The sequence below is a fragment of the Alligator mississippiensis genome, chromosome 1 (genome assembly GCF_030867095.1).
Source record: "Alligator mississippiensis isolate rAllMis1 chromosome 1, rAllMis1, whole genome shotgun sequence".
NCBI lineage: Eukaryota > Metazoa > Chordata > Crocodylia > Alligatoridae > Alligator > Alligator mississippiensis.
The window spans coordinates 223740756-223765779 of record NC_081824.1 but is presented as its reverse complement, the minus strand read 5'-3'; the positions used below and the strand labels follow the sequence as shown (position 1 = coordinate 223765779).

The following is a 25024-nucleotide window of genomic DNA, read 5'->3' as shown; positions in this document are numbered from 1 at the left end:
GTTTCAGCCACTTGGGGTTTTGAAAGACATAGAATCTCAAGTTTAAAGAAAATTATACTAACTTATATTGAATTTACCTGAAGAACCTTATCTGCTTATTACATGAACTTGTGCGTTTTTTTCTTCCCTTCCAGGTGTCATATCAAGTGATGGATTTTGCAGATACTTGATGTCTGATGAAAATGCCCCAGTCTTTTTAGACCGCTTGGAATTATATCAAGAAATGGAACATCCTCTGGCTCACTACTTCATCAGTTCCTCCCACAATACATATCTAACAGGCAGGCAGTTTGGAGGGAAGTCTTCAGTAGAGATGTACAGACAAGTGCTGTTGGCTGGATGCAGGTTGGAAAGAGAATATAATGGCTTATAAACTTCATGTTTAAAATATTTCAGTGTACACAGGGTCAACCTCAGCATTGATTATAATATACCAGAAAGATTAACAGAAATTTAAACAGTATGATAGCTTTATAAATGAATTCTTTATTTTGCAGAAAACAGAGAAAGGGCAGCCTGTTTGCTGTTATACCACATATGTGTAGGGAGGCATGTGGGAAAAGTGCGAGAGGGTGTCCCTTTGCCAAAGTGCAAAATTCTGCATTTCAGGGCATGTAATTAATCAATCTAATTAATTAATGTAATTAAGTCCATCTAGATTTATAGGAATACCAACCAGTAACTTTCAGTTTAACTTTCTGAAGTGCAGTAATAAGTAAAAATTCACCTGTTGGGAGAATAAATAAAGGAGTGTGAAGGTGAAGAAAAAACATTTTTCACTCAAATATTGTATGCTCTTGCACACTTTGCTTTTAACATACTAAGTCCAGAGTTATAAAATCAAAGTGAAATGAGGAGATGATAAGTTGGTGCATTACATACATTTCCTCTCAAGCTGATTGTATCAGTTCTAAAATTACAACTCACTCTAGCTTCTGCACTTGCCTGATTGCCTAGGTTTTCTCAATTTCTCTATTTATTGAATACAATAAATTTATTGAATATAATAAATAGTGTATGTATTTATGTAAATGCTGAGAAAGTTGACATGGTATTTTTTGGGTTATTAGATGTGTTGAACTGGATTGTTGGGATGGGAAAGGTGAAGATCAAGAACCAATAATAACACATGGAAAAGCAATGTGTACAGATATTCTTTTCAAGGTAAATTTTATCAATATATGTGTAAAGAGGGATCTTAAAATTTAGAATTAAGTGCAAACCCCCCCTTCTCACCTTTCATTTCCCAAACTGGGAAAGTCTGCAGAGAGAGCCTCCTATCTCCAGTCGCACTGGGAAGAGCCCCACCGGAAGCTGCACCCTGGCCAGGGGCTGTTCTGCTCCCCTTGCCTCCAGGGGCACTGCTCCTCCTGCTTCTGCCCCTGGTGTACTACTCTGAGTGAGTAGTAGGGGGAAGCTTCAGCCTGGTGACTTCTGCCCCAGCGTGCAAGGCTCCAGCTCCTGGCCAACTTCCACCTGCTCTTCCTGGCTGCAGGTTACCACTCATCATGCCAGGTGGGTGGAGCAGGTCAAAGACAACCAGGAACTGAAGCCAGAGCCCTGCATGTTGAGGCAGGAACAGCCAAACTGAAGCTCCCCGCCACTTGGAGCAGCACAGCAAGGGCAGGAGCAGGAGGAGAAGCCTCTGCTGAAGGGGAGCAGAACAGCCCCACTGGCCTGGGCCCTGGCCGGTGCATGCAGCATCTGGAGAGTCTGTTTCCTGATGTGGCTGCAGCTGGCTGGGTGCTGCTGTGCTCCCCTTGCCTCCAGTGGCAGCTCCTCTTCCCACTCCTGCCCCGGCTGCACTTCTCCAGGCAGGCAGGCAGGCAGGGGAGAGGCTGCGGTCAGGTGGCTTGCACTAAAGGCAAGGGGAGCAGAGCAATGCCAGGAACAGCGTCAGAAGCTGTGCATGCTGGCTGGGGCCTGGGCCGGCAGATGGGAGTACGGTGTGGGCTGCCCCTTCGGGATCAGGTCAGGCTCAGACCTATGCAGAGTGCCCTGGTGGCAGCTGTGGGATGGATCCAGTCAATTGGCAGGTCAAATCTGGCCCACGGGCTGTATTTTGCCCACCCCTGTTCTAATGGTTTAAATCATCCACATAATGATGAGTCCTTTATCCAAATTGCTTAACTGTTTGCCTTGGTCTCTCCATATGAAAACATAAAGAGAACCCATTCAGACCCCTTGCACAATCTCTTCAGAGCTAAGTACAGACATTCGGGGGCATTAGGGAGAGGTTGAATCGGATCAAAATGGCTGCCCCATATCAGGTAAGTCAGGATGGAGGTGCTAGCAGGGGGGTTAGGGGTCCAGCAGGCTGGAGGGGATCGGTGGTTCACCGGGGGATGTGAAGGAGGCACGACCCATGAGTGGTGGAAGGCAGGCGTGACCCACAGGTGGGGTGGTTGGGGCTAGTATGACCCCTGGATGGGGCGGAGGGGCCAGTGTGATCCGCAGGTGGGGTGGGGGGGAGATGCGACCTGCAGGGGGAGAGGGGAGGTTGGAATTGGTGTAACCTGCGGGTGGGGTGGGCAGGGGCAGATGCCACCTGTGAAGGGTAGGTGGCAAGCATGACCCACAGATGGACTGGAGAGGGCAGGCATGACCTGCTGATGGGGTTGGGTCCTCCCCAGCAAGCCTGCATCCTCATCCCTTCTGCCCCTTCCCCTTCCACACCCCCGCCGAATTGACTTGCTTGGCTTCAGCAACAGTGAATGCTGACAAAAGTGGCTGCACCCAGAGTGGCTTGTGGGATGGGGGTTGAGAGGGCTGGCTGGTCAGGGGTGGAGTGCGGGAAGGAAAATGGGCCATGGGGGCAAAAAATATCCCAGTGCAGGGGTGGCGGGGTGTGAAAAGAGCAGCCCTGGAGCTGGGACTAGTGGTTGGGTTTTCCCAGCCCCAGGGCTGCTCAGGGAAAGTGTACAGAAGTTCTATGCACTGGTTTAACCTAAATTGAACATGTTTTGATGCTATATAGATCCAGGTTTATCTTAAACCAGGTTCTACAATTTTTAGACTGGTCTGTGTGCACGGAACATCTGTACAGTTACCGGTTTAGACTGATTGCTGGTCACTGAGACCTGGTCTGTAAGTGTAAGGTTAGCACCAGGACAAGCTAAGTCTAAACTGGGTGGTCATTTTGAACCATTTAGGCCATTAATCTCCCTAAATGTCTATACTTAGGCCAGAAGTCTCTCTTTTCCAACAGAAACAACACCAGCTCTGGGAGCCCCCCTTTACCTGTGAAAGGGACAGGGAAGATACTTGAGTTGTCTCTCTAGCCAAAATTGTCTTCTCTGACAGATCAGTCCCTTTGGTTCAGAAAAGTATGGGTGGGATGTAGCTCTAGCCACTGCCTTTCTTCATGTGAAGAGAAAATTTTTCAGGCATATAGTCCATTGTTATTCAGGGAATTAATAGAGATGAAAAATCTGCATGTTTTGTCATGTGTTTGTCTTTACTATAATCTATTATAGATACTCTCCTCTTCAATTTGTATGAGATATTTCTAATCCTGATTGCAGCTTTATTTGACATTAAACCTTTCTTTACATTTTAAAGGATGTGATTCAAGCCATTAAAGAGACTGCATTTGTTACATCGGAATATCCTGTCATCCTTTCATTTGAAAATCATTGCAGGTATAAACTGCACTTCTCTTCCATTTTTAATAATGCGGTGAAGGAAAGATCCAACATATGATAAAGCTCAAAATATTAAAAGTCAAATGTACTTGGAAACATTGTGCAGGACTATGCAGATGAATTAGATTAGATGTCACTTTGAAAAGATTATGAATGTTTGCTTTAATGCACAGGTCAAGCTTTAGGCTGTTTTAATAACATAGTGTTTAAATCTGCAGAAAAGCAGTGAAGTATATTTGAATGTCACATTAGCAGAATGGCTTTCAGTCAGTTCATGCACTTCAGTAGTCCAAATAAATTCATGCTTTTCAGTTATTAGTTAAACTTTTACAGACACTTACTGTATTTTAAAATAATGCTTGTCATCCTGGCCAAAGTGAGCAGCATAAAATATGAAAAATTTGCGTTCCTTCTATGTTAACTTTATTTACTGAATGACAACTATTTTTAAACTGTTTTAATAATTAACCAATGTCACTTTTTCCAGCAAATACCAACAGTACAAGATGTCAAAATACTGTGAAGATTTTTTTGGAGATCTCCTGTTGAAGCAACCTTTAGAAACACACCCAGTATGTATCTTTAAAAACTCTCTTTCTTACACAAATTCAGAGGTAGGGTAGATTGGGATCACTCACCATTAGTGGAAAATCCTGCATATGTCTACATTTTCAACTGATGTTGTGTCCCTGTTTTTGGATGCACAGCCTGGCCTTATGTGACTTCTTTCATTTCCTCTCTACAGGGCTCTGTCAAGGGGCTTGAAGATCCCTGTCCCTTTGCCCTATTGTATGCTAGCTCCCATGAAAAATGTTTTAAATGTATTACATTTGCTTGTCTCACGTGTTTTTCTGAAATCGTAGTCAGTGGTACAAAGTCATATGTGCCTGATCTTAATGGGGGAGCGGCGGTGCCTCTTATTTAATTTCCCTCTGTAATCTTATGCTTAATTAAGAACTGATTTAGCTGTTGTTGCTGCTGCAAGCATTACAGGAGGACTAGTGTAATTTGGTGGAGTTTGCAAGCATTTTGATTAGTGCATGCCCCAGAAATCTAGCAAATGGTGAAGCAGACCTTCCTTCAGAGGCATGGCCCACCAATATTCATTCTGGGGTTAATCATCTAGTACTCCTACATGGATCAGTGCCAGTGGTGACCCAGTGCTACCTGTTGCATCACTTTTCTGGAAAAGGCAGGAAGAGAGAAGGACCTTTCTTCTCACCTTCTTAGCGCCATCCCTTATACATTCTGGCCACCCCACCTTCGTGATAGTATCTTGCATAGTTTGGCTTTTTTCTTTTCTCTTGCATATGACAGGTATATCCCTAAGCACATTTCTCACGCATGGGTGGCTCTAACCATCACTTGGCCCTGCCTCTATATACTCTTATTTTAAAAAATTGCCAAAAAAAATAATCTGGTGCAACATTGGAACTCGTTTTTCATAATGAGCATTTCCATGTCTCTGATGTTTTTCCTGGAAGGCAAATTTGGGAAGGGGTCTCAAGCTGGCTGAAGCAGATTCACTCTTAAATTCAGGCAGATACCCCAGGGGACATCTGTCCTAAGCTTGTTGCTTTTAATTGAACACTGACATTTTAGAGCCAAGGGAACTAAATGAAGCCTGCTTATACTGACATCTAGTGGCATTAAAATACATTCATTGCTAGGAATAACGGATGACTGAGTTAACTGGATTAAAATTTAAAATGAGTGTTAATGTGGAAGGTAATTGTACCAATTGCTATTTTTTTTCTTTAGTTTCTTCTCCTTCTATTTGGGTTTTAGGCCATGGTGGGTTGATAGTTGCTTCTCTCAGAGCATCTTGATTGTGGTCTTCAGCAACAATAGAGTTGAGTTGATACAAATTCTTCTAATTGGGCATTTATACATGTGCTCTAGGCCACTGTAATTAAAGCACCCAGAGTGTCTCATGTGTCAGCATCCCTGCGCTGAAAAATGGCAGCAGGGTTCTTTAACTAAAGTTCGTCAAATGAGCTTTAGTTCAAGTGTCCCCGCCACCATTTTTTGGTGCAAGGACACTGACACACAATATAGTGGAGTCTGCTGGAGTGCGGTGATTACCATAATGATTAATCGAGTCTGCTCTGACATGCTGTGATTACGGTACGTCAGAGCAGCCACATTGCATGAGACTAAATTTTTGCCCAAAGAGACCAAATATTTGGCATGTGGGCATGCCAAGAGTTCTGTGCCCTGCTCTAAGAATCCTTCCTACATTGGCCTGTATCTTCCAGTGCCAACTCACTCTTCCCTCAATGTAAGACCTAGACCCTCATTGTAAGACCTAGACCCTTCCAACTTCAGTTCTAGGTGATAGTTTCTTTGCTCTTCCTCCTCCCAACCCTGAGGCAGTGCCTGTTGTAACACCCAAATATGTACTCCTGCAGTGTGGTTGTATCAGATAATGCTGTTCTTTGCTCTTTTCCATCTCAGAGAGGGAATGAGGAATGGTCAGATGTTATTCCTCTCCTTTCCCAATCTAAAAGAAATCATTTAATAATTTCAGTATTGTATATTACTGCCTCAGTGGAGCATAAGAGGTGAATTATTTAGAAGGAGAAATAATAAAGGGGTAGATTGTGACAAACCCTGGGAGAAAGGGGAGGAACTCCCATAATATGTGCATCTCCCAGACACCCAGACTTTGGCAATCAGTGTATAGTACTTGCTCCCTTCTTCTTGCAGGTGTGGAGAGAATGGAAAAAAGTTCCAACAGTTTTGCTGGTATGGGGTATGCTGACTAGTTGTAGCTATTCAGTCCAGGTGCTGCTTGCTCACAGCCTGTTGCTTAAGGCCATGCCAAAAATTAAAAGCCAACCCCATATGTATGGATAAAGTGGTTAGGTCACCACAAATTATTCTTAATAAACTTTTCTTCTTTTGCAGCTTGAACCAGGTAGACACTTACCTTCCCCTAATGACCTGAAAAGAAAGATACTTATAAAAAACAAAAGGCTGAAACCCGAAGTGGAAAAAAGTAAGTAAAATCAATTTAATCTGTCATTTAAACAAAAGTATCTCCTTTAGATAACTGAATGTCAGGCCCTTGGCAGACATTACATTTAAAATGTGATTAACCAGTTAATCACGTCTTCAGTAGTAACTTGGCCACAGGTTCATGCAGTTAATGGTGTGATAAAACAGGCAGTGAGCCACAAAGATGTTACGTAACATATATGTAATACCTTTGTGACTGATTCCCGTTGTGCCTTAAATTGAATATGTGACTAGTGTTGATCAGTTGATTGCTATTCTCAACTGCAGGAGCACACCAGAGTCCTTCAAAATCCAGTGCAATCCTGAGGCTGGGAGTGCCAGTCAGCTGATCAGTTGATCATGACCCCAGGCTTCCCATTCACCAGCAATGGGGCATGATTGGGATCTGATTTGCAATCCCACAGTTGCGCCTCCTGCCATGCATGTGTGGAATGGCAAGAGGTGGACTGTTGGGATCACAGATCAGATCCCATTGCACCTTTAATTGAATGTCTGTCAGCAGCCTCACATTGCCCCACTTCCCCAAAAGAAGAATTTACAGTATGAATAATGTCCAAATGAAGGGTATACAACAGCATGGTGACTGTAAAGAAGATTCTTTTTACACTTGGGTTTCATATCAGTGGCAGAGCTTTGCTCCCCTTTTAAAAGTACTGCCTATAAATATATAGAACTGTATAAATGTAATATTAGGTGGTTATCTAATCGCTGGCTAAAATGTACCATGGAAGCTGTTGTAAAGTAAATTCTCCCTACAGAAGTATGTATTTCATTAGTATGTTTTGCCAAAATTAAAAAAAAAAAACAAAATTAAGTTTCAAATGACTTTTTTTCTTACTTTGTAGCCATTCTTGGCATTTACCTCCTGTTCATAAATAATGATTTTGGTAGTTATGGTTTCTACTATGGCCAAGAATGGTAAGCCCTATTCCCTCCTCCTTTGAAAACAATGGCTAAAATCCTGTTGGCTTCAGCAGTATAGGCAAGACAAAATGAATTCAAAACCCCAGGTCTACATTATATTCAGGTACAACATCAGCTCAGGTGTGGAATGTTTATCAGCCCATGAAAGTAGTTAGATATCTATTAATACTGAGAGCATCTACATGAGACACTTACTCCAAAGTTATTGGTCTGCACCTGCGGAGCTGTTAGGCCAGAGTAAACTAATTAACTCCACTGTAGATTAGTACTGCCTGATAAAAGTACTATCCTGTGGCAGAATTATTTACTCTGCCACAGCACACATGTAGACACTGATGAGGCTGGCTGGGGCACAAGGGTGTTTAAGTGTAGGGGACTGCCTGCCAGCTATCCCCACACTAAAGCACCCTTGTGCCCCAGCCAGCCCCTCTGCAGCACATTGAGCCAGGTCGAAGCAGCCCCGGGTTGGCAGACTGACCACCTGGACCCTCTGCTAGCTGGGGCCGCATGCCCCCAGCTCGAGATACACTGGTCCCAAGTGCACATGTAAGCATTGTTGCCCAAGAGCAATAAACTCTGGTACAAATTGCGCCAGAATTTATTGCATTGCATTAATATGCATGTGTAAATGCTCCCACTGTAAACAAGAACCCAACAGTCATACAGCTTTTCCAAGCTATCCCTAAAAGTACTGAGCCTCTTTTGTTCTTGTATAAATCTTTGCTGCTGACCTCATCCAGTTCAATATTGAGCACCGAGAACTCTTGTTAAATTCAGTACTATGAGAAATAACCCCTAATCGTTCAGGATTTTTTCATGTGTTATGATTTAAATGTTTTAATGTTTCTCTCCATTTTTTCAACAGAACAGTTAGAGGCCTTAAAAAAGATGATGGAGGCTGGGGAAACTGCTGCTCCTGTGAGTATCCTAGAGGATGACAATGAAGAAGAAATAGAAAGTGGTAAGGATCTTACAAGTGATGCTTCTCAGGAGATATTTTTGCATGATGAAATATATTTGTCCTGATTTGTAAATGGTAATTCTTTAAACTCAAAGCACATGTGAAATAAAGGAAAATGTGACAAGCAAATCTAGAGTACTATACCATTAGAAAAGTGCTGCATTAGCACTTTCACTGTTTATCCTTCCATTGTGTCCCTATTTTGGCATGTTTAGCAGCAAACCAAGCATATCCATCACATGTTTTTTCAGTATTCCCATATATTTTATTAATTTGTTGCTTTGCACTTTATCAAGGGCTATTTCTTTAAGATATGAGAGTGATGTAGCACAATAATCAAATTGCAAAAGCAGACTAATGAATGAATAATCAAATTGCAAAAGCATACAGAAAGAGAAAAAGATAAGAGAGTGTAATTAGAAAAAGGGGGAAAGTAGAAAGAGTGGACTTTTATCTGCCATTATGGGAGTTAATTTGTTTTTCTTCCTCTGATAAATTATTTATTATGCAAAAACATTTGCTTTTGCCTCCTGAAACTACCCTTATTTTTCAATTTAATTATAAATACTACAAAATAAGCTTTTTCTCCAGTGTACTAAAAGCCAGTCTTTTAAAAGTATTTATTTGAATTTGGTCATCTTCGTGTTGATCGCTGTCTTCACATATGTGACACATTGCCAGTGCAATAAGGAAATGATTTTGGATCTATGCCTTTCCTGACCGGTAGAGTCAGTGGGTAAAAGTGGAGTTTCCTGCTTGTGGGAATTGATTGCACTTGTATTAGAGGTCAAACTGCCTGTTGCTTGGAAAGAAGCATTAATGTTGTTTTGCTAAAATATTCCTTTGTTCATTTGAGCTAATTGATCAGAATTGCATCTCTCCTTCTTGGGTAAGATTGGGGAAAAGATTGTGGCAAGGTCATTCTGTCAGTACTAAATGCCTTTGAAATTTGTAAAGCTGGATAGAAAACTCACTTGGGCCCAGATACTACTTTGGTCATATTGGTCAGTGATTTCTCCAGAGCACTGGTGAAGTCCACGGTGGAATGGTTAGATATTTCAAATGCCTTTGAAACAATTGTTTGTTAGGCATTCTCAACTCACCAGTGGATGGCGGTGGGAGTAGATTCAGCTCCTCTTAAATGGATTTCTTCCTTTTTCTTGGAGAGGTCTAGCACATAATTTTGAGCAATTTATCTTCTCCTGGAAGAGCTGTCAAATAGTAGGGAGATGCAGGGAGGCAATCTGTTACTCCCCCCAATTCAATGTGTATAAAGGCTTGTTAAGAGAGTTAGGCATGGGGAGCTGGTGACTCCCAACTTTGTCCCTATTGTATCCTTGAATGAAGGTGTGGGGTGCCTCAGCCAGTATTCTGTTGCAGAGTAAGACATAAAACAGAGTAAATTGACTGAACCACAACTCACTGAGGCAGTGATCAGCAAAGCAGCTGAAGTACTATTAGAAGTACTATTAGGGAGTATGTCTGGTACTAATTATTAGTGTTTGTAACTTGTTAGTTACTTTAAAATTCCAGTGGCTGTTTGAGCTAGATTCTTCTACTCTACATGTAGCCACATGCACATGACAGGTGGCACAATTTTGGGATCATGGATCAGGTCCCAATCCCACCCTTTCTATTTGCCAGTGGAGGGGAAGCCTAGCATCATGATCCCAGGTTCCTCCTGTGCTGCCAAGTTAAAAGCCAGGTGCTTGCAGGTCTGGGCCGTGGAGTTGACAGTCAGTTAATTGCTACCCATTCAATTTCAGGCACTATACAAACCAGGCATAAAACTGGTTTATATTGGCTGTATCTCTCCAGAGTGGTATTGCAAACACATGGGAGGGACCCGCTTACATTCCAGTAGTATATATGTAGAAAATTTTTACGCATGGTTTGCTCTTTTATGGCACCTTACATTGGATCTGTGTGCCATAGCTTTGCCATTATGTTAATAGTGGCATAAATGTAACATGTAGAAGGGGCCTCAGATACATACATGGCATTAGGCCTCTAAGTACAATCCTATTCCACCCTGCTTAAGACCTTGAAAAATGGTTAATGCAAAAGTTTGGTAGGTACTTCTCCTCATCATTACTGTTTTGTGACCCTCAGTTTTGAGGGAAAGATGATGGTGTGTTTCAAACATAGATTCATTAATGGATTTTCAGGACTTGAACAAGATAGAATAGAACTTTGGTGCCTCAAGTCCACTTAGACACCTAAGAAATGTGGAGTAGAGCCTGGCCCTCAGTCTTGCTGTTGTCCAGTCAACTTTCTAGTGTCCTAGTCTGCCTACAAAATTATAACCTTTTCATTCATATGCAGAGCATTACTCCCATTATCTTTGCTTTGTTGCCACAAAGTTAGATTTAACAGTGGGGATCTACATGGTGACACCTTGATACAGGGGTGGGCAATTATTTGGTCCCACAAGCCACATAGGCAGTTCTGGAGAGCTGCCATGGGCCGGTCAGCACCACCCCCTTTACCCCCTGCAACAGCCTGGAGCTCGCACATCCTGTGGCTCCTCCCTGTCACCACCAACATTTCACAGCTCCAGCCCCAGCCTTCCCTGCATCCCAGCTGGAGTAGACCAGCTGGAACCTGCACTCACAGCCCTGAACCTGGTCTGCCCCACGCCTGCTCCAGACTACCTGCCCACACTGAGCAGCCAGGCAGAAGCTGCTGCTCAGCTTGGAAGAGAAGTGGCCACTTCCCCTCACCACTGCCAGGCCCTTCTTGCTTCAGCCCCCTGGAACCCATGCCTGGACTGCCCTGTAGCTCCTCTCCGCTGCCATCACCGTTGCCTCTGAGCTGCCCAGCAAGGTAGTGGTGGCAGTGCAGAAGAGCCATAGGGCAGCCTGGGCATAAGCTCTGGGTGGTTTCAGCAAGAAGGGCCTGGTACTGGCAAAGAGGAGGAGCTGCTTTTCCCCCACGCTGAGCAGCAGCTTCTGACCAGCCGCTGCTGCCACTGCTCAACCTGGGTGGGTGAGTCTGAAGCAGATGCAGGGCAGGCCGGAGTCGGGGCTGTGCACGTAGGTTTTGGCTGTTTGGGAGCTGGTCCGCTCCACCAGGCTGATTCCAGAGTGGGCGCGGGGCAGGCTGAGGTCGGTGGTCTGTGCACAGGTCCCCACCAGTACCACAGAGCTGGGGCCAGTGGCAGCGGCAGCTGGAAGCAGCTGCCATCACCTGGGCTACCTAGAAAGGCAGTCCAGCTGTAGTGCCACCCCAGCCCTGCAACGTGCCCAGAGGGTGGCAGGATGTGCCACAGATTGAATGGTGTCTGGGACAGGCAGAACTGAAGGACCTGCTGTGGGCTGGACAAAGTCTCCCCATGGACTGGATCCAGCTCGTGAGCCATACTTTGCCCACCCCTGCCTTAATACCATTCAGAGACTGAAGCTGGTACAGAATGCTGTACAGGCAGTCCTCAGACTTATGACACAATTGGTTCCTGAAAACCATGTCTCAAGTCAAAACATTGTAAGTCGGAACCAATTTTCCCATAGGAATAATGTTATAAATGGGGGATTGGTTCCTTTACCATGCTTGACACAGCTGCCTCCAGCTGGTTAGTCTGCTGTGGCCGGGGAGCAGATTAAAGGCCCTGCAGCGAGAGATGGATTGGGGTTGGGGCTAGGACAGGGGCTGGGACAAGAGCTGCCCAGCCAGGAGTTGGGGATGTGGGAAGGGGGTGGACGGCTCCCGCTGCTGTGGGCTGATGGTCTGGGAGCTGCTTATCTAGCAGCTCATCTGGTGGCTCTCACCGCTGCATGCTGCTGGTCCAGGATGAGGAGGGGGGTGTTTGCCCCCGGATCTGCGTGGGTCAGGCAGGGGAGGGGGCTGGCCCGGCCTCCCCGTGCCTCCCAGAGGAGCCATAGCTTCACCCTGCCCCGCCAGGGCAAGTGACAACAGCAGGGAATGGGGTGGGGAGTGTTTCCCTGGATTGGGGTGGGGCTGGGGCTATGGTGGGACTGTAAGCCACCCTAAAATTCCCCATAACCCCCACCACCCACCTGGAGCGCAGCCCAGTGCAGCTCTGGTCCTGCCCACCCCACACAGATCCAAGTGCACACACCCCCTCCCCCATGCCCTGCTGCCGCTTGCCCAGCCAGGCTGAGACCAGGAGGCTGGGGCAGCTCTGTCTGCCGCAAACTGCTTGTCCATAGGCAAAACAGTGGCTTCACCCCACCCTGGCTGGTTGAGTGGCAAAAGGGCATAACCCCCACTCCCAGCACCTTCTGCCGCCGGCCCCAAGCGCAGCCCGGGGTAGCTTTGGCCTTGCCCGTCCCACACAGATCCAGGGGCACATGCCCCCCCACGCCCTCCTAGACCAACGGCATGCAGCAGCAAGAGGTGCACCCCCCCCCCCCCCCCCGCCGGCTGGGCAGCCCCTGTCCCAGCCCCAGCCCCAATCCCTCCCTCATTGTGGGAGCATTGATCTGCTCCCCTCCACGTCCCACCACAACAGACTTAGCAGCTGGAGGCAGCTGTGTCCAGCGTCGTAAAGTCAAAACCCCATTGGAACTTTGAAACAGTGTTGTAATTTAGAAAGGTCATAACGTAAGTGCCGTTTGTCGTAACTTGAAGAGTCATAAGTAAAGGACTGCCTGTACCTCACTTACTGAGTAGGGCTGGGAGCATATGATACCAGTACTCAAGGTTCTGTGCTGGCTTCCCCATGGTCTCTAAATTAAGATTAAAGTGTTGGATTATGATCTATAAAATACTGTGTGGCCCAGAACCTGCCTGTCTGTAGCTGGCTGGCAGAATTCCTGTTAAAATTATTAATTTTAATGCTGCTGGGATTTTGTTGCATTATTAATTATGTGTTAAAGTGCCTAGAGATTTAGTTATGCAGCATCTTAATTATTATTTATATCTAAATAAATAATTTGTAAAAAAAAAAAAAAAAAATTCTGTGTCAGAGCACATGACCATACTGCTTGCTTTGAAAACACTAGTTCTATATATAAGAGGCTTCTAAAAATAAATAAAAGTGGTTCTTGTTTTACAGGGAATTGTACAGAAGGAAAGAGACTGTACATACATATGAGAAGTCATGTGGTGGTACCAGAAGATTTTGAATTTGTATTTTAAGAGTCATTTTTTATTTCCTTGTTTTTTACATAATTTTTTTGTATTTTTCCTATGTCAAATTAATATCTTTAAGAAATATATGGAGCAAATCTTTTTATATCTATGCATGCAGTACAGGATTTTGAGGTGTTCAGTGAAAGTTGCCAGTACTTGCTGGAAATCTTTCTGTTTTCCTGTTTTTACTTTTGCTATCAGAAGTGAGCTTATTCAATAGGTCTGATGATTTTCTAATTGTTTCCACAAAAGCTATGTACTATTGTTTTTTTCTTATTTATTCCTTTCTTCCTCACATTCCTGTGTAGCTGATCAAGAAGAAGAAGCTCATCCAGAGTTCAAATTTGGAAGTGAACTTTCTGCAGATGATTTGAGTCAAAAAGAAGTTGTTGCCAACAGTGTCAAAAAGGTAGGATTGTCTCCTATATGCATTTTTGCAGGAAGGTTTTCCACAGAGTTCGTTGGAAAAGAGCTTTCATTGAGGGGGTAGTATCATAATCCAGTTAAGTTTTAGATGGAAGTTTGATATAAATCACATAAGCATTTTCTAACCCAGCTGCTGACATTTAAATTTATGACAATATCAATTTTTACAGGTTAATGCCTACTGTATTTATTCAAATAACATTTTCATTGGACCAAATGGGGTCCATACCTGGGAAAGTACCATGCACAAACTTCAGGATCTGGCTGGAAATAGTTAAAAATAATTTCATGCATTTGTAGCAGGTCCTGACTTTGACACTGAATTCTTGTCACAGTTGTATAGCCATGATACATTTTGAATAGCACTCTTGATTACTACTTATGGCTTGGTACCAGCCTTGTCATAGATGTTTCCTCAGTTATTGTTTATTGGCTTATACTGAACAGTAGGAACCCACCAATCACTTCCGAACTTGCATGAAACAGTAAGATAGATAAGATAGAAATAAAATACTCTAGTTTGAGATGATAGTATTGAGGTGACACCAATGAAGCCAGTGGGCAGACTGGGCAAGAGTTGTCTTTTTTCTGCTAATCCTTGACTTTAGTATAGTTTTTCATTCAGTGCTCAGTAACAGAAGATTACTTATTATAGCACTTGACAGTAATTGGATATAATACATTCAGATTCAGATCTAAGCCTACCTTAGATCTAAGCCTACCTCTAGTGCCCAAGGCATTAGAGCCTAGTTGCCGCAGAAAAAGAAAACGGAAGCATTGAAGAACCATACAACTCTTCCTCATCACTGAAACATTCTGGCCTCTTCTCTCCTGCTTGGCTTGTTTTGGAGCTTGCTCCGGAGATAAATACCAATAGGGAAATTCTTCTTGTTATTCAGACTGCCTTTGGCAGTGTATCTTTCCAGAGCAGTATCAGAGGAGCCTGCTCACTTTCTCTTAGATTCAGTGTCCATGCGGCTGCAGGTCCTAACAGTTTCTCACTGAACTGCAGTTTTAACATTGCTGCTAAGTCTGTTTTACTTACTGAACCAGGAGGCTCTCAGCTGTGCTAGTGGTGGTTCTCAAGGTAGTCAGTCATCCTCTGTACTTGGATATTTCACTGAACAATGACTTGATAATTAATCCTGATTCTTTAAGCATATGAATGGAGTGCTGTGTCACCATTTTCTGTCGAAAGTACTTTCTTAGTGGTGACAGGTTATAACTGGAGATGGCACAAAAGGACACTCAAGGAATGGTACTCCAGTAGCAAGTAAATTGTACAATCTCATGAGACAGGCAGAAGGATTTTTCCAAAGGCAGGCACTTGCAAGGTAGTCTCAATGCTTTTGTCTTCACAGTCTGGACAACTTGAGTATATTAGGACAAGTGATTGTTTGCATGGTCTCTTACTCCCTCTCTTTCTATATGTAACCCTCCAGCCCTCAGCTCTGACAAATGATTACCCAGTGGCTTTCTTCTTCCTATCAGTATAGTTACATGCACCTTTCCACATCTTTTGTATGTGAATTGGAAAGATAGTGAAAACCATTGGGAGTCAAAGGGAGGTGAATCAGGTGGTAAAATGAAAAGGGATATAATTTCAAGATTTTTTAAAAGATGTTGAGATTTTGTTTTCTTTTATGACTGTAAGCATGTCTTGCTGCAGTTTCTTTGGGTAATATATTTATTTTTTCTTAGGTTGTTGAAGATTTGGAGCAAGAAAACAATAAAAAGGTAATTCATACAGGATGTTATTTATTTTCTATTTTATTTCTTTTATTTTTAAGCACACCCATTGTCAACATCCCCTTCTTAATGATATACCTGTTTTAATCTCTAGTTTTCTGTGTTTATGTATTTTTGACTGTCACAGTGATTCCTTCTCCCTTGTACTACTGGTGGCTAGTGGCTAGAAGCACCATCTTTTTCCCTTCTTCTTTTCCACAGAGTTTAGGGAAAATTAGTGGTGGCAATACTGGGGATGGATGGAGCAATGTGTTCTTGCTTGGAAGCTTTTTGTCCCAGTACAAATGACTCATGCTTAGTCTTGTGTGTGTAGGACAGGGAGATGCCTTGATAGGGACTGAAAGATGCCACCGAGTTGCATTTTCCTCTTCCCTCATCCCTTCTCCAATTTATTTTTGTTTTTCCTCCTTTTAATTTCCATTGGCATATCTGCATTTATCTTCCTCCAAAATCCCCTTTGCTGATTTCCCTCCCTGTTTTTTTTTTCTCTCTGTTTCTTCTCTTCCACCATCTAAATCCATTTCTGACCCCTACCTTGTTGCAATATGTTCTGCTTTTGAAGGGAGCCAAGCATGATGTTTTAATGTATCCAAACAGCACCCTTTTCCTTAGAGGGGTGCTCCCTGGAATGTTAATTTTCACCCTCTTCAGACAACTGTTGTTGTTGTTATTGCCTGTTCCTTCTGCTCAAGGCTGTAATTGTCATCCCATTCCCAAATCCCAGTCTTTAAAACTTAGATCCACTACTGTCATGTTGGATGGAAAGTTAGAATATTGGTTTCAAATTAGGTGTAAGTGGATGTTTACACATTAAGTTATTGATTGATAGATTGACTTGGAAAAATGGCCACTGGTAGAACAGTTGCATTGTTAGTATGTCATGTAGTTATAATTCTGGGGCCTTATTTCCTTGCAGCAGGATGCAGACCATTCCCGTTGGCTTCTGCCCCACTGCAATACATATCATTTATACATTTCAGGACAAAGATTATAAAAAAAAGTGACTAGTGCCTAATTTTTAAATGGTGAGTTTAGAAAATCAGGCCTCTTGAAGACATCTCAAATTTATCATCCATAAATTAGAACACCAGAAGTAACCAGTCACTCCTGAAAAGATGTAGACAGCATTTGTTTTAATCCAGAGCTATCCAAGCCCACCTGCAGCACACAACATAGGCAGCCTGTCTCCCTCCTTTGCAGAGCAGGTAATGCACACAGGCCAGCACCCTCCCCTACCTCGTGTCCAGCACAGCCAGCCTGGCCACCTCCAGCCTCCTCCCCCAGAGGAGTGGGGGGCGCTGAAGACCCTGCTTGCAAGAACACAAGAACAGTGGGCTGAGTGGCAGCCAGGTGGGAGCTTGCAGGCTACATGAAGCCAACAGACAACCAGTTGGACAGTGCTGTTTTAATCCGTAGTTCTGTTAAAAAAAAACAACAAAATTAATGTGATAACAAAAGATGGGTGTCCGGTATAGTTACAGAATGTTAGTGCTTTATTTAACAGGAGCACATTCCTGCAAACTGTCATAGAGAAGTAGGACAGGAAGGGACCTCCAGACATTATATTGTCCAACCCCTTGCTTGAGGCTGGATCATCCCAAAGTAAACCATTCCATACACATGCTTGTCTGATCTATTCCTAAAACTACACAATTAACCCTGTTACACAGCTGTGAGACATATTGCCCCAGAAAAAACACTAAGAGCACCCTAACCTGCCACAGGTAAAGCAGGGAATGTGGTCTGTTAGGGTCCCACCACTGCAAAGGTTGTTAAAATGGAGAGATCCAGGGAAGATGACCATTTTCCTGCTACCATGGAAGGCTGCTTTTTGTGTCAGATACTCTTGTTAAGTCTCACAGAGACAGCTTGCAGGAACAAGTGCTGTTATGTAACATTAAAATAAAATATTAATCTGGTTATGTGAATCATTGAAAATGTAATTTAAATGTAAAATGCCAACCAGACAGCATAACCAGTCTCACTGCAGTTATTCAGCTTCCCCAGGGCTCTTTAAAACTGGCAAGAAATGCCCTTTCTTGTTAGACCCAAATGTTTACAGCTTAGATGAATCTAAGGAGAGTAAAGCTCCCCTGCTCTCCATTTTGGGGACACTGCCTTCCTATATTGTGGTATAGTCAGATAGTTTCATTCTACTTTAAAGTTCATATCAGTATTACAAGGCAGGTCACACACGTGGGCATATAATATGAGCAAATAGATTTTATTTTTCTTCCCTCCTGCAGTCTCTGAATAAATGAGACGCAGCAGGCGGAGGTGCTGTTTGTTCTGCTTCGGTGTTGCAAAAGCAAGATTTTTTTTGCTTGAAAAAACTTTCTCCACTACTTGTAATTGGCCAGTTTCCTGTTAGGAAAGAAACAATTATTTTGTGACAAGCATTTAATGCATTCTAAAAATCAATGGAAGGGTTACTATATTGGTATATTTGCAGGTTTATATTGCATCCATTGGAAAATTCACTGTGACAAGCAGTAGTCTAACTAGGGGTGGGTGAATGGGACACCAGCCCCAGTCTCCAATTTAATATGGGCACAAGTATTGTGCCCCACACCCCCATGGAGTCTACAACCTGGCAGCAGAAGGAGCTCGATAGCATTGCTGTTACAGCAGCATCTGGGTATCTGGACCCCATGCTGCTGCTATAGGAGCAACAGCCTGGGTAGGCAGCCCACACTGCAGCTGCAGAAGCAGTAGCAGCCAGAGACTGTTTTTTAGCCCCCAGTGTAAGTAAGACTCCCATGCCTCCAGTGCTCAGCAGCTCCACCCCCACCTCGACTTCCACCTTCTCCACTTCCCTTTCCTCCTCCACCCTCTTCCGCTCTCCCACAGGGTTTACCCATGCTTGTTACAGCTCTGGTGATAGGATGCAGAGGCTTTTATCAAAGCCAGTATACAGAGGGTTAAATTTTCTGCCAGTCTGTTCTACTCCTCATGAGAATACTGATAGACCTAATCAGGGCTACAGAGTAAAAGAGTGTCCCACTCTGGGACTCATTTAGAACCTAATTATCTGCTGTCAAGCTCTTCCTTTATGAAGAGGCTTTTTAGTCAGGGAAAAAAAGGGACAGAGGCCAGTAGCTGGAGAATAAGTCAGGAAAGAGGACACACTATGTCAGCTTCCAAGACTTTTGTGCCAAACCAATTGATGTTATGTTTTTGGACAACAGAATCCCATTAGAGATCATTCTGATTTCAAATCTGTATCAGATTAGATACCAATAAGAATCGTTTTATGGCTCTTTCTATTAAGGTATTGCCTCTCTGTCTGCATGAGCAAAAGGCATTTCTTTCACTGTTCAGGCTTGGCACACCTCTCTGTAACTCTGTAAGCCTCTCTGCTGAGATTCTGACCCCCTGAGTCTTGGTCTTATTGGTAAAGAATATTGATTGCACCAAATTCAGTCTTGAGGACAAAGTTGCATTTGAAATAAGGCTTGGACTACCCCCACAATTCATCCCTGCCATAATTTATGTTCAATTGAAAAAGTTAGGGTTTTATTTGATGAAATCATGGCATTATCCCACAGCATTATTTTGCCCCCCTTGACATTAATTCTGCCTTCAAATGTTTTACTGTCATCTGATCTGCTAGGAGTCTCTTCTGCCATCAGGCCTCATACAGTGACCATTAACGTGAATGAGTGTCCCACTCATATAACAGCATAATCACTGATCCTAATGTTCCACGCCAAACTTCCCAATCTGTTGTTAGGTTTTATTTTAATTTCTGGAGACGCAAGTATATTTCTGTATAACTTGTTGAAAATTTCACCTGCTGCTGCAAAAGAAAAAAAGAAAAGCAATTAATGGGTATTCTTTTTAATATGATTTCAGGGTGTGGTAACTGTTGAAGATGAACAAGCATGGATGGCATCTTACAAATATGTAGGTGCCACAACCAATATACATCCTTACTTATCGATAATGGTCAACTACGCACAGCCTGTAAAGTTTCAAGGTTTCGATGTAGCAGAAGGTAACATACAAGGTTAAATGAAATAAAAAAAATATTTGTCTGCTTTTGTTTCCTTAACTTGTTTTAACATAAATTACAAATTCCCTACTTTTAGAATGTGTTTCAAGCACCACTGGTTTAGTAAGTGTTATTTGCATGGTATTTACATAGCAGATTAATTTTATATTGAAGATTAGTGTTATTCTATTTGTCATCCACATGGAGGCACTGGATTACAAGGAGCATTTTAAGTTAACATATGGAACTTCATTACAAAAAATCACTGTGTAGTGTAACCCCTTTCCATTAGATTGTCTTTTTTTTTCTCAGTTATAAAAGTAGAATAGATGTAATTGGCACAAAAGTCAACTGTCTGCTTATTGTGATATATATTTCACTCTAAATAGTTTAGCATATTGCTTTCTCTTATCTAGTGATATATGTCTTGCTCTTAAATTAATTGCAACTTTTTCAAATTATATTGGCTTGCCACAATGAAGAAGTGACAACTTTGAACTAGTTAAGATTATCTCAAGTATAATTTTGTTCTATAATATGTAGTACAGAGATGGAAACTGAGAAATATCAGCATTATATTGTGTATAATGCTATTGTTTTAATTAATGGTTTTGTATTTTGCAAAATTAACACTATATCTTAAAATGGATTTTACTGCTTTTCTTTCTAGAACGCAATATTCATCACAACATGTCCTCTTTTAATGAATCAGTTGGACTTGGGTATTTGAAGACTCATGCAATTGAATTTGTGAAGTATCCTTATGCTGACAGTGGTATGCTAAAGAACAATACTGTTTTTGATTAGCCAGTGGACCTCTGCTAATGCTACCAATAAACTAGACAGATCTGGTTCTGATTTTACAGTATAGTCTAGCTACACAGTAGCATAGGAAATGCATCGTAAGATACAGCATAAAAGATATAAAAATAAAGAAATAATGATAAGTCTCTATGTTGTTTTCATTTCGTTTTCCTTTAACGAGTTACACAGTTATAATAAACGACAAATGAGTCGGATATACCCCAAGGGAGGCCGAGTGGATTCCAGTAATTACATGCCTCAAATTTTCTGGAACGCTGGCTGCCAGATGGTCTCGCTGAACTATCAGACCCCAGGTAGGCGGTGCTGTCCAGTGAACCTAAATTCTGAAGAAAGACTTAGGCAGTAACTCTCAAACAGATGCCATAGATTTGCTCATAGCATTTTTTGAGGAAGGAGACATATGGCTGAATAATCTAATGTGTGGAGGATCATGGAGGCATAAAAAAGGAACAATTAAAAAAAAAAAGCACGGAAGCATATTCAGTCCCCTTTCTTTGCAAACATAATCAAGATAGTATTTTAAATGCTGAAATATATGTAAAGTTAATCAGAGAGACATTAGTTCAGCCCCCTACAAAAGTCCTCTTTACAAAAGTCAATTTGTCTACAGTCAGGCACCTGGCTTCCCAAGAAAATGTTACATAGGAGGAACACACAAAAATACAGGAAATAGCAATAATTGCTTATCAGCTCCATGTCTTAATCAGTAGATATTGGGGAATGAGATAAGAGAGCCTGCCTCTTTGGTTGGCGACAGGCATACAGATGGAGAGTTTAAATAGCTCTCCACTAGGCAGAGCACAGAGCTGACTTGATTTTTTGGGCCAGAGAAAATGTAAATAATTGTTAGCCTAACTGAATCTAGAAATGTCTTCAGCTGCATGTATCCGATGTATTCCTCCATGCTTTCCTCCAACCTACAGCACAGCTTTGGTCATTTTTCATTCTGTCTGACAGTGTCCTTAGTGTTCAAGACCATCCTAATGATCATACCCATTTTTCATCTTCCATAAAGCTCTGTATCACTTCCATCATTCATTTCTCACTGAGAAAGACTGGAGAAAGCAGTGCTGAAAAGTCCCTAAAAGTTGCTTATAAATCATTCCTGAAGGGGGACAGAGTCAGCAGTGTGATCTTCAGCTTTTTCCCTAACACTGCCCCTGTCTTCTACATATTGTTCCCATCCCCTGTGTGGCATTCTTTGCTATTTCTTTCCTAAAATCATTATTCTGCTATAAAATGAGAGAGGATTCTTGATGACAATAGAAGACAATCCACTAAGTAAACTTTAAAAGGTCAATGACGCTTTGAGGCTGCCAAGTAAAGAAATGAATGGCTAGGATGCATGTATTCAAAATCCCATTGTTCTTCATAACAAGCAATTGAGTTTTGTTTCTTATGAATATTCTGGAGAGCCTAAACAAAGGCTTAAGCTGCTTTGGGAAGCAGAATTTCTAAATCCACTGGGAAAGAGGAAACCAGACTTTGCATTAAAAACAGGAGCAAAGTGCAAAATTAGAAGGTTGAAGGAAAATGTTTGTATTTGTAAATGTTTATTTTTGTTTTATTTTTACATGTTTACTGCATCTGTTTAGATAGGCCCAAATACCCAAGTAGAATAAACTCAGAGGCTTGTGGGTGATTTTTCTGAGCTGAAAATATTTCCTCTAGTTTCTGTGACCCTGATCCTTAAAGTCCATTCAGACAGACCCTTGAATCTCTTTGATGTGGCAGGATGGAGGTGGCATCCCTTGCTGACTAAAGCATATTTTTATTAAAAATGTGGCTTTGACTGCAGCTGGTTTGATAAAGACTTTAGCATTTGTAAAGTAACTGGAAGTTTTATCACTGACTTCAGAGATGTCCCCTTAGTTAAACTAGTTATTCTGGACAAAAAGGTGCAGCATGGTTTCTCTTCCTAGGACATCTGTTCAAGATCTGCATTATTCAGAGAGACAAGATACTAAATTATTTTTGTCTCTTGGCAGATTTAGCAATGCAATTGAATCAGGGAAAATTTGAATATAATGGATCATGCGGGTGAGTAATGTGATTTAAACTGTTGTCACTATGTATCAGAACACCATACTCTGGTTTTATTAAAACTTTGTCACTATTAATTATGTGTTACAAAAGAAAAATGGGATGCTGGGTGAAGAATAGAAATGAGCAGAATTCCAGGGGTTGATTTACATCTGTGAACTACTCGTGTGATGAATATACTTTGCAACTAGGCTCATTTTTATTAAATGAAAGAGAAGAGACCTAGTGTGACAAATTGTAAAGATCATGCAAAGCACATGGAGAATTAATTAATCTTCATTTTTTAATTATGAATCCTTTGTTTCAGTATGTGATTCAGGTTATAGATTCACTGTACAGTTCACAAAAAAGCTGAGTTTAGTTGGCCATAACAGATAGGGTAGATTTTTTTGTATTGTGGACTTCAGAAAGTAAAGCAGGTAAAGCAAGAGGTGTACACTGAGCTTATGGGCCGCAATGGAAACTGAGACGGAGTTGTGCACAAACAAGTAACAGCAACCACTAATTTGTCATGAAAGAGCAGATTGCCCAGAAAACACTGAGGAATCAAGTCGCCATCTCCACTCATTCTAAACATGTGTGCATTGCTCTCCTATACATGAGGGGTTTGTTTCTGTCGGTAATTATTTTTTAAATGGGGATTTTTCTTAAATAGGGCTGATATTTTCCTTCTGCCATTCTTGTCTATCCTGTTTGTTTCTATTGTGAGCTTTTTGAGGCATGTACTTTCTCTTCCTCTGAGAACATATGGTCTCTAGCAGTCCTCTTGGGGGCCTTGAATGAATACCACAATATAGACGATGAATAGTTAAAGATAGAAGAAAGCAGCATGTACGGTGGGACTAAGTTCTTAGGAAAAACTAAATACACACATGGAGATGTTTGCTGTTTTCTTAGAAGATGACCGTGCAACTCTGTCAAATTTAATATGTTTGTTTTTTTCCCCTTCAAAATGGAGCAGGGCTGAGATCAAAGCAACTCCTTCAGTTGATGCTTCCTTTCTTATGTTTAGGATTAAAAATAAAATATTAACATTTCTAGTGATGAAAGTAAATGACTCAAATGGTTCTGTCTGCCTATTGGATATGAAATACTCGGTGGAATCTAGGATGGAAGCGTGGCTTTTATGTAGCAAGCAGAGTATGTACAAGGCTTAATGTGCCATAAATTGGCAGGATAACTCCATTTGCACATTTTCTTCCAATTCTGGATGAAAATTCTCTTTGTATGTAGCTCAGTGTTTCTGGAGATCAGCTGCCATTTTATTTTAAAGTTGGAATCTTTATTTGTTACTCATCAGTGCACAAATTAGGTTCATTGATATGCTGAGCCAGTGCATAGTCCCCTGGGACGTATTGTAAGTGGTATTATGGCTGGACCATTCACACCGCTATAATTAAGGATCTGTCAGTATTAACATTATCAACTCTTTTCCCCTCAAACGTTTATAAGATGAAGAAATTAGCTTCAGGCTGAAATTCAATACAGATCTAGTCTCTGAGGTGCATTGCTTAATTAAAAAACAATTTTGAAAAAAACTACTTTTGTTTTAACAAGCAGAGCATAAAAGATTAAAATAAAAAACAAATATTTGCTGTGATATGATGTGTTCTAATACTACTAAATAACTCAAAATATCAGATTGTAACTAACTTTATTTATTTCTTGAAGTCCAGAGTTACATGCTTGATTTAAACTATCCACAGTCAGATAATTATAGATTAACATGAACACTTATACCAGACAACTGTAGTTTTTCTTTTCTCTCTTTTATTAATGTCCTGCAGCATTTCATTGGTTAGTGCTCGAGCATCAGTATTATTTATAGCTGATAAAATGTCAGCTTAAAGATCCATATATGATACATTTCTTCTTTTCCCTTAAAATAAGGTATCTTCTTAAACCAGATTTTATGCGACGACCTGATCGAACATTTGATCCTTTCTCTGAAACACCTGTAGATGGTGTGATTGCTGCAACTTGTTCAGTACAGGTAAAATAGAGTTATAGAAACTGAAGTCATCTTCATGCATCGAAACTCATATTTAAACAGAAGCAGAAATGCAGTGTTCACAGTAAACGTTTTTGCCGGTTCCATTAATTGTTTAAATTATTGTTATTTGATTGCTGTTTATGACATCTGTGTTAATTTGAGCGGTCTGGAGCGTAATTAGAAATGGTGTGTTATTATCCATTATCACTGAATTTTAAATTCCATACTATTCTTTGTGCTTTATAGCAGGCATCACCAAAAAAAATATGTAGGGATCATTCCTGACTAGTGCATGCTTCCCTGGATGTTACAGAGCACAGTGGTGTTTTGTAATGGAAACATTTGTGTAG

At 41.7% G+C, this 25024-nt stretch overlaps 1 protein-coding gene across 6 annotated transcripts in view; it reads left to right on the top strand.

The window, feature by feature from the left end:
• The window catches only part of PLCB4 (phospholipase C beta 4), a 353722-nt gene that overhangs the window by 262451 nt on the left and 66247 nt on the right, over positions 1 to 25024 (top strand). For all 6 annotated transcript variants that reach the window (XM_019500820.2, XM_019500821.2, XM_059720203.1 and 3 more), the window contains 13 exons: positions 135 to 345; positions 1071 to 1164; positions 3562 to 3641; positions 4132 to 4216; positions 6555 to 6645; positions 8455 to 8550; positions 13953 to 14053; positions 15772 to 15807; positions 19675 to 19816; positions 20484 to 20568; positions 20807 to 20931; positions 22627 to 22678; positions 24572 to 24674. In XM_019500820.2, coding sequence (XP_019356365.1) covers positions 135 to 345; positions 1071 to 1164; positions 3562 to 3641; positions 4132 to 4216; positions 6555 to 6645; positions 8455 to 8550; positions 13953 to 14053; positions 15772 to 15807; positions 19675 to 19816; positions 20484 to 20568; positions 20807 to 20931; positions 22627 to 22678; positions 24572 to 24674 — 1301 coding nt within the window. The remainder of the gene's footprint in view (positions 1 to 134; positions 346 to 1070; positions 1165 to 3561; positions 3642 to 4131; positions 4217 to 6554; positions 6646 to 8454; positions 8551 to 13952; positions 14054 to 15771; positions 15808 to 19674; positions 19817 to 20483; positions 20569 to 20806; positions 20932 to 22626; positions 22679 to 24571; positions 24675 to 25024) is intronic.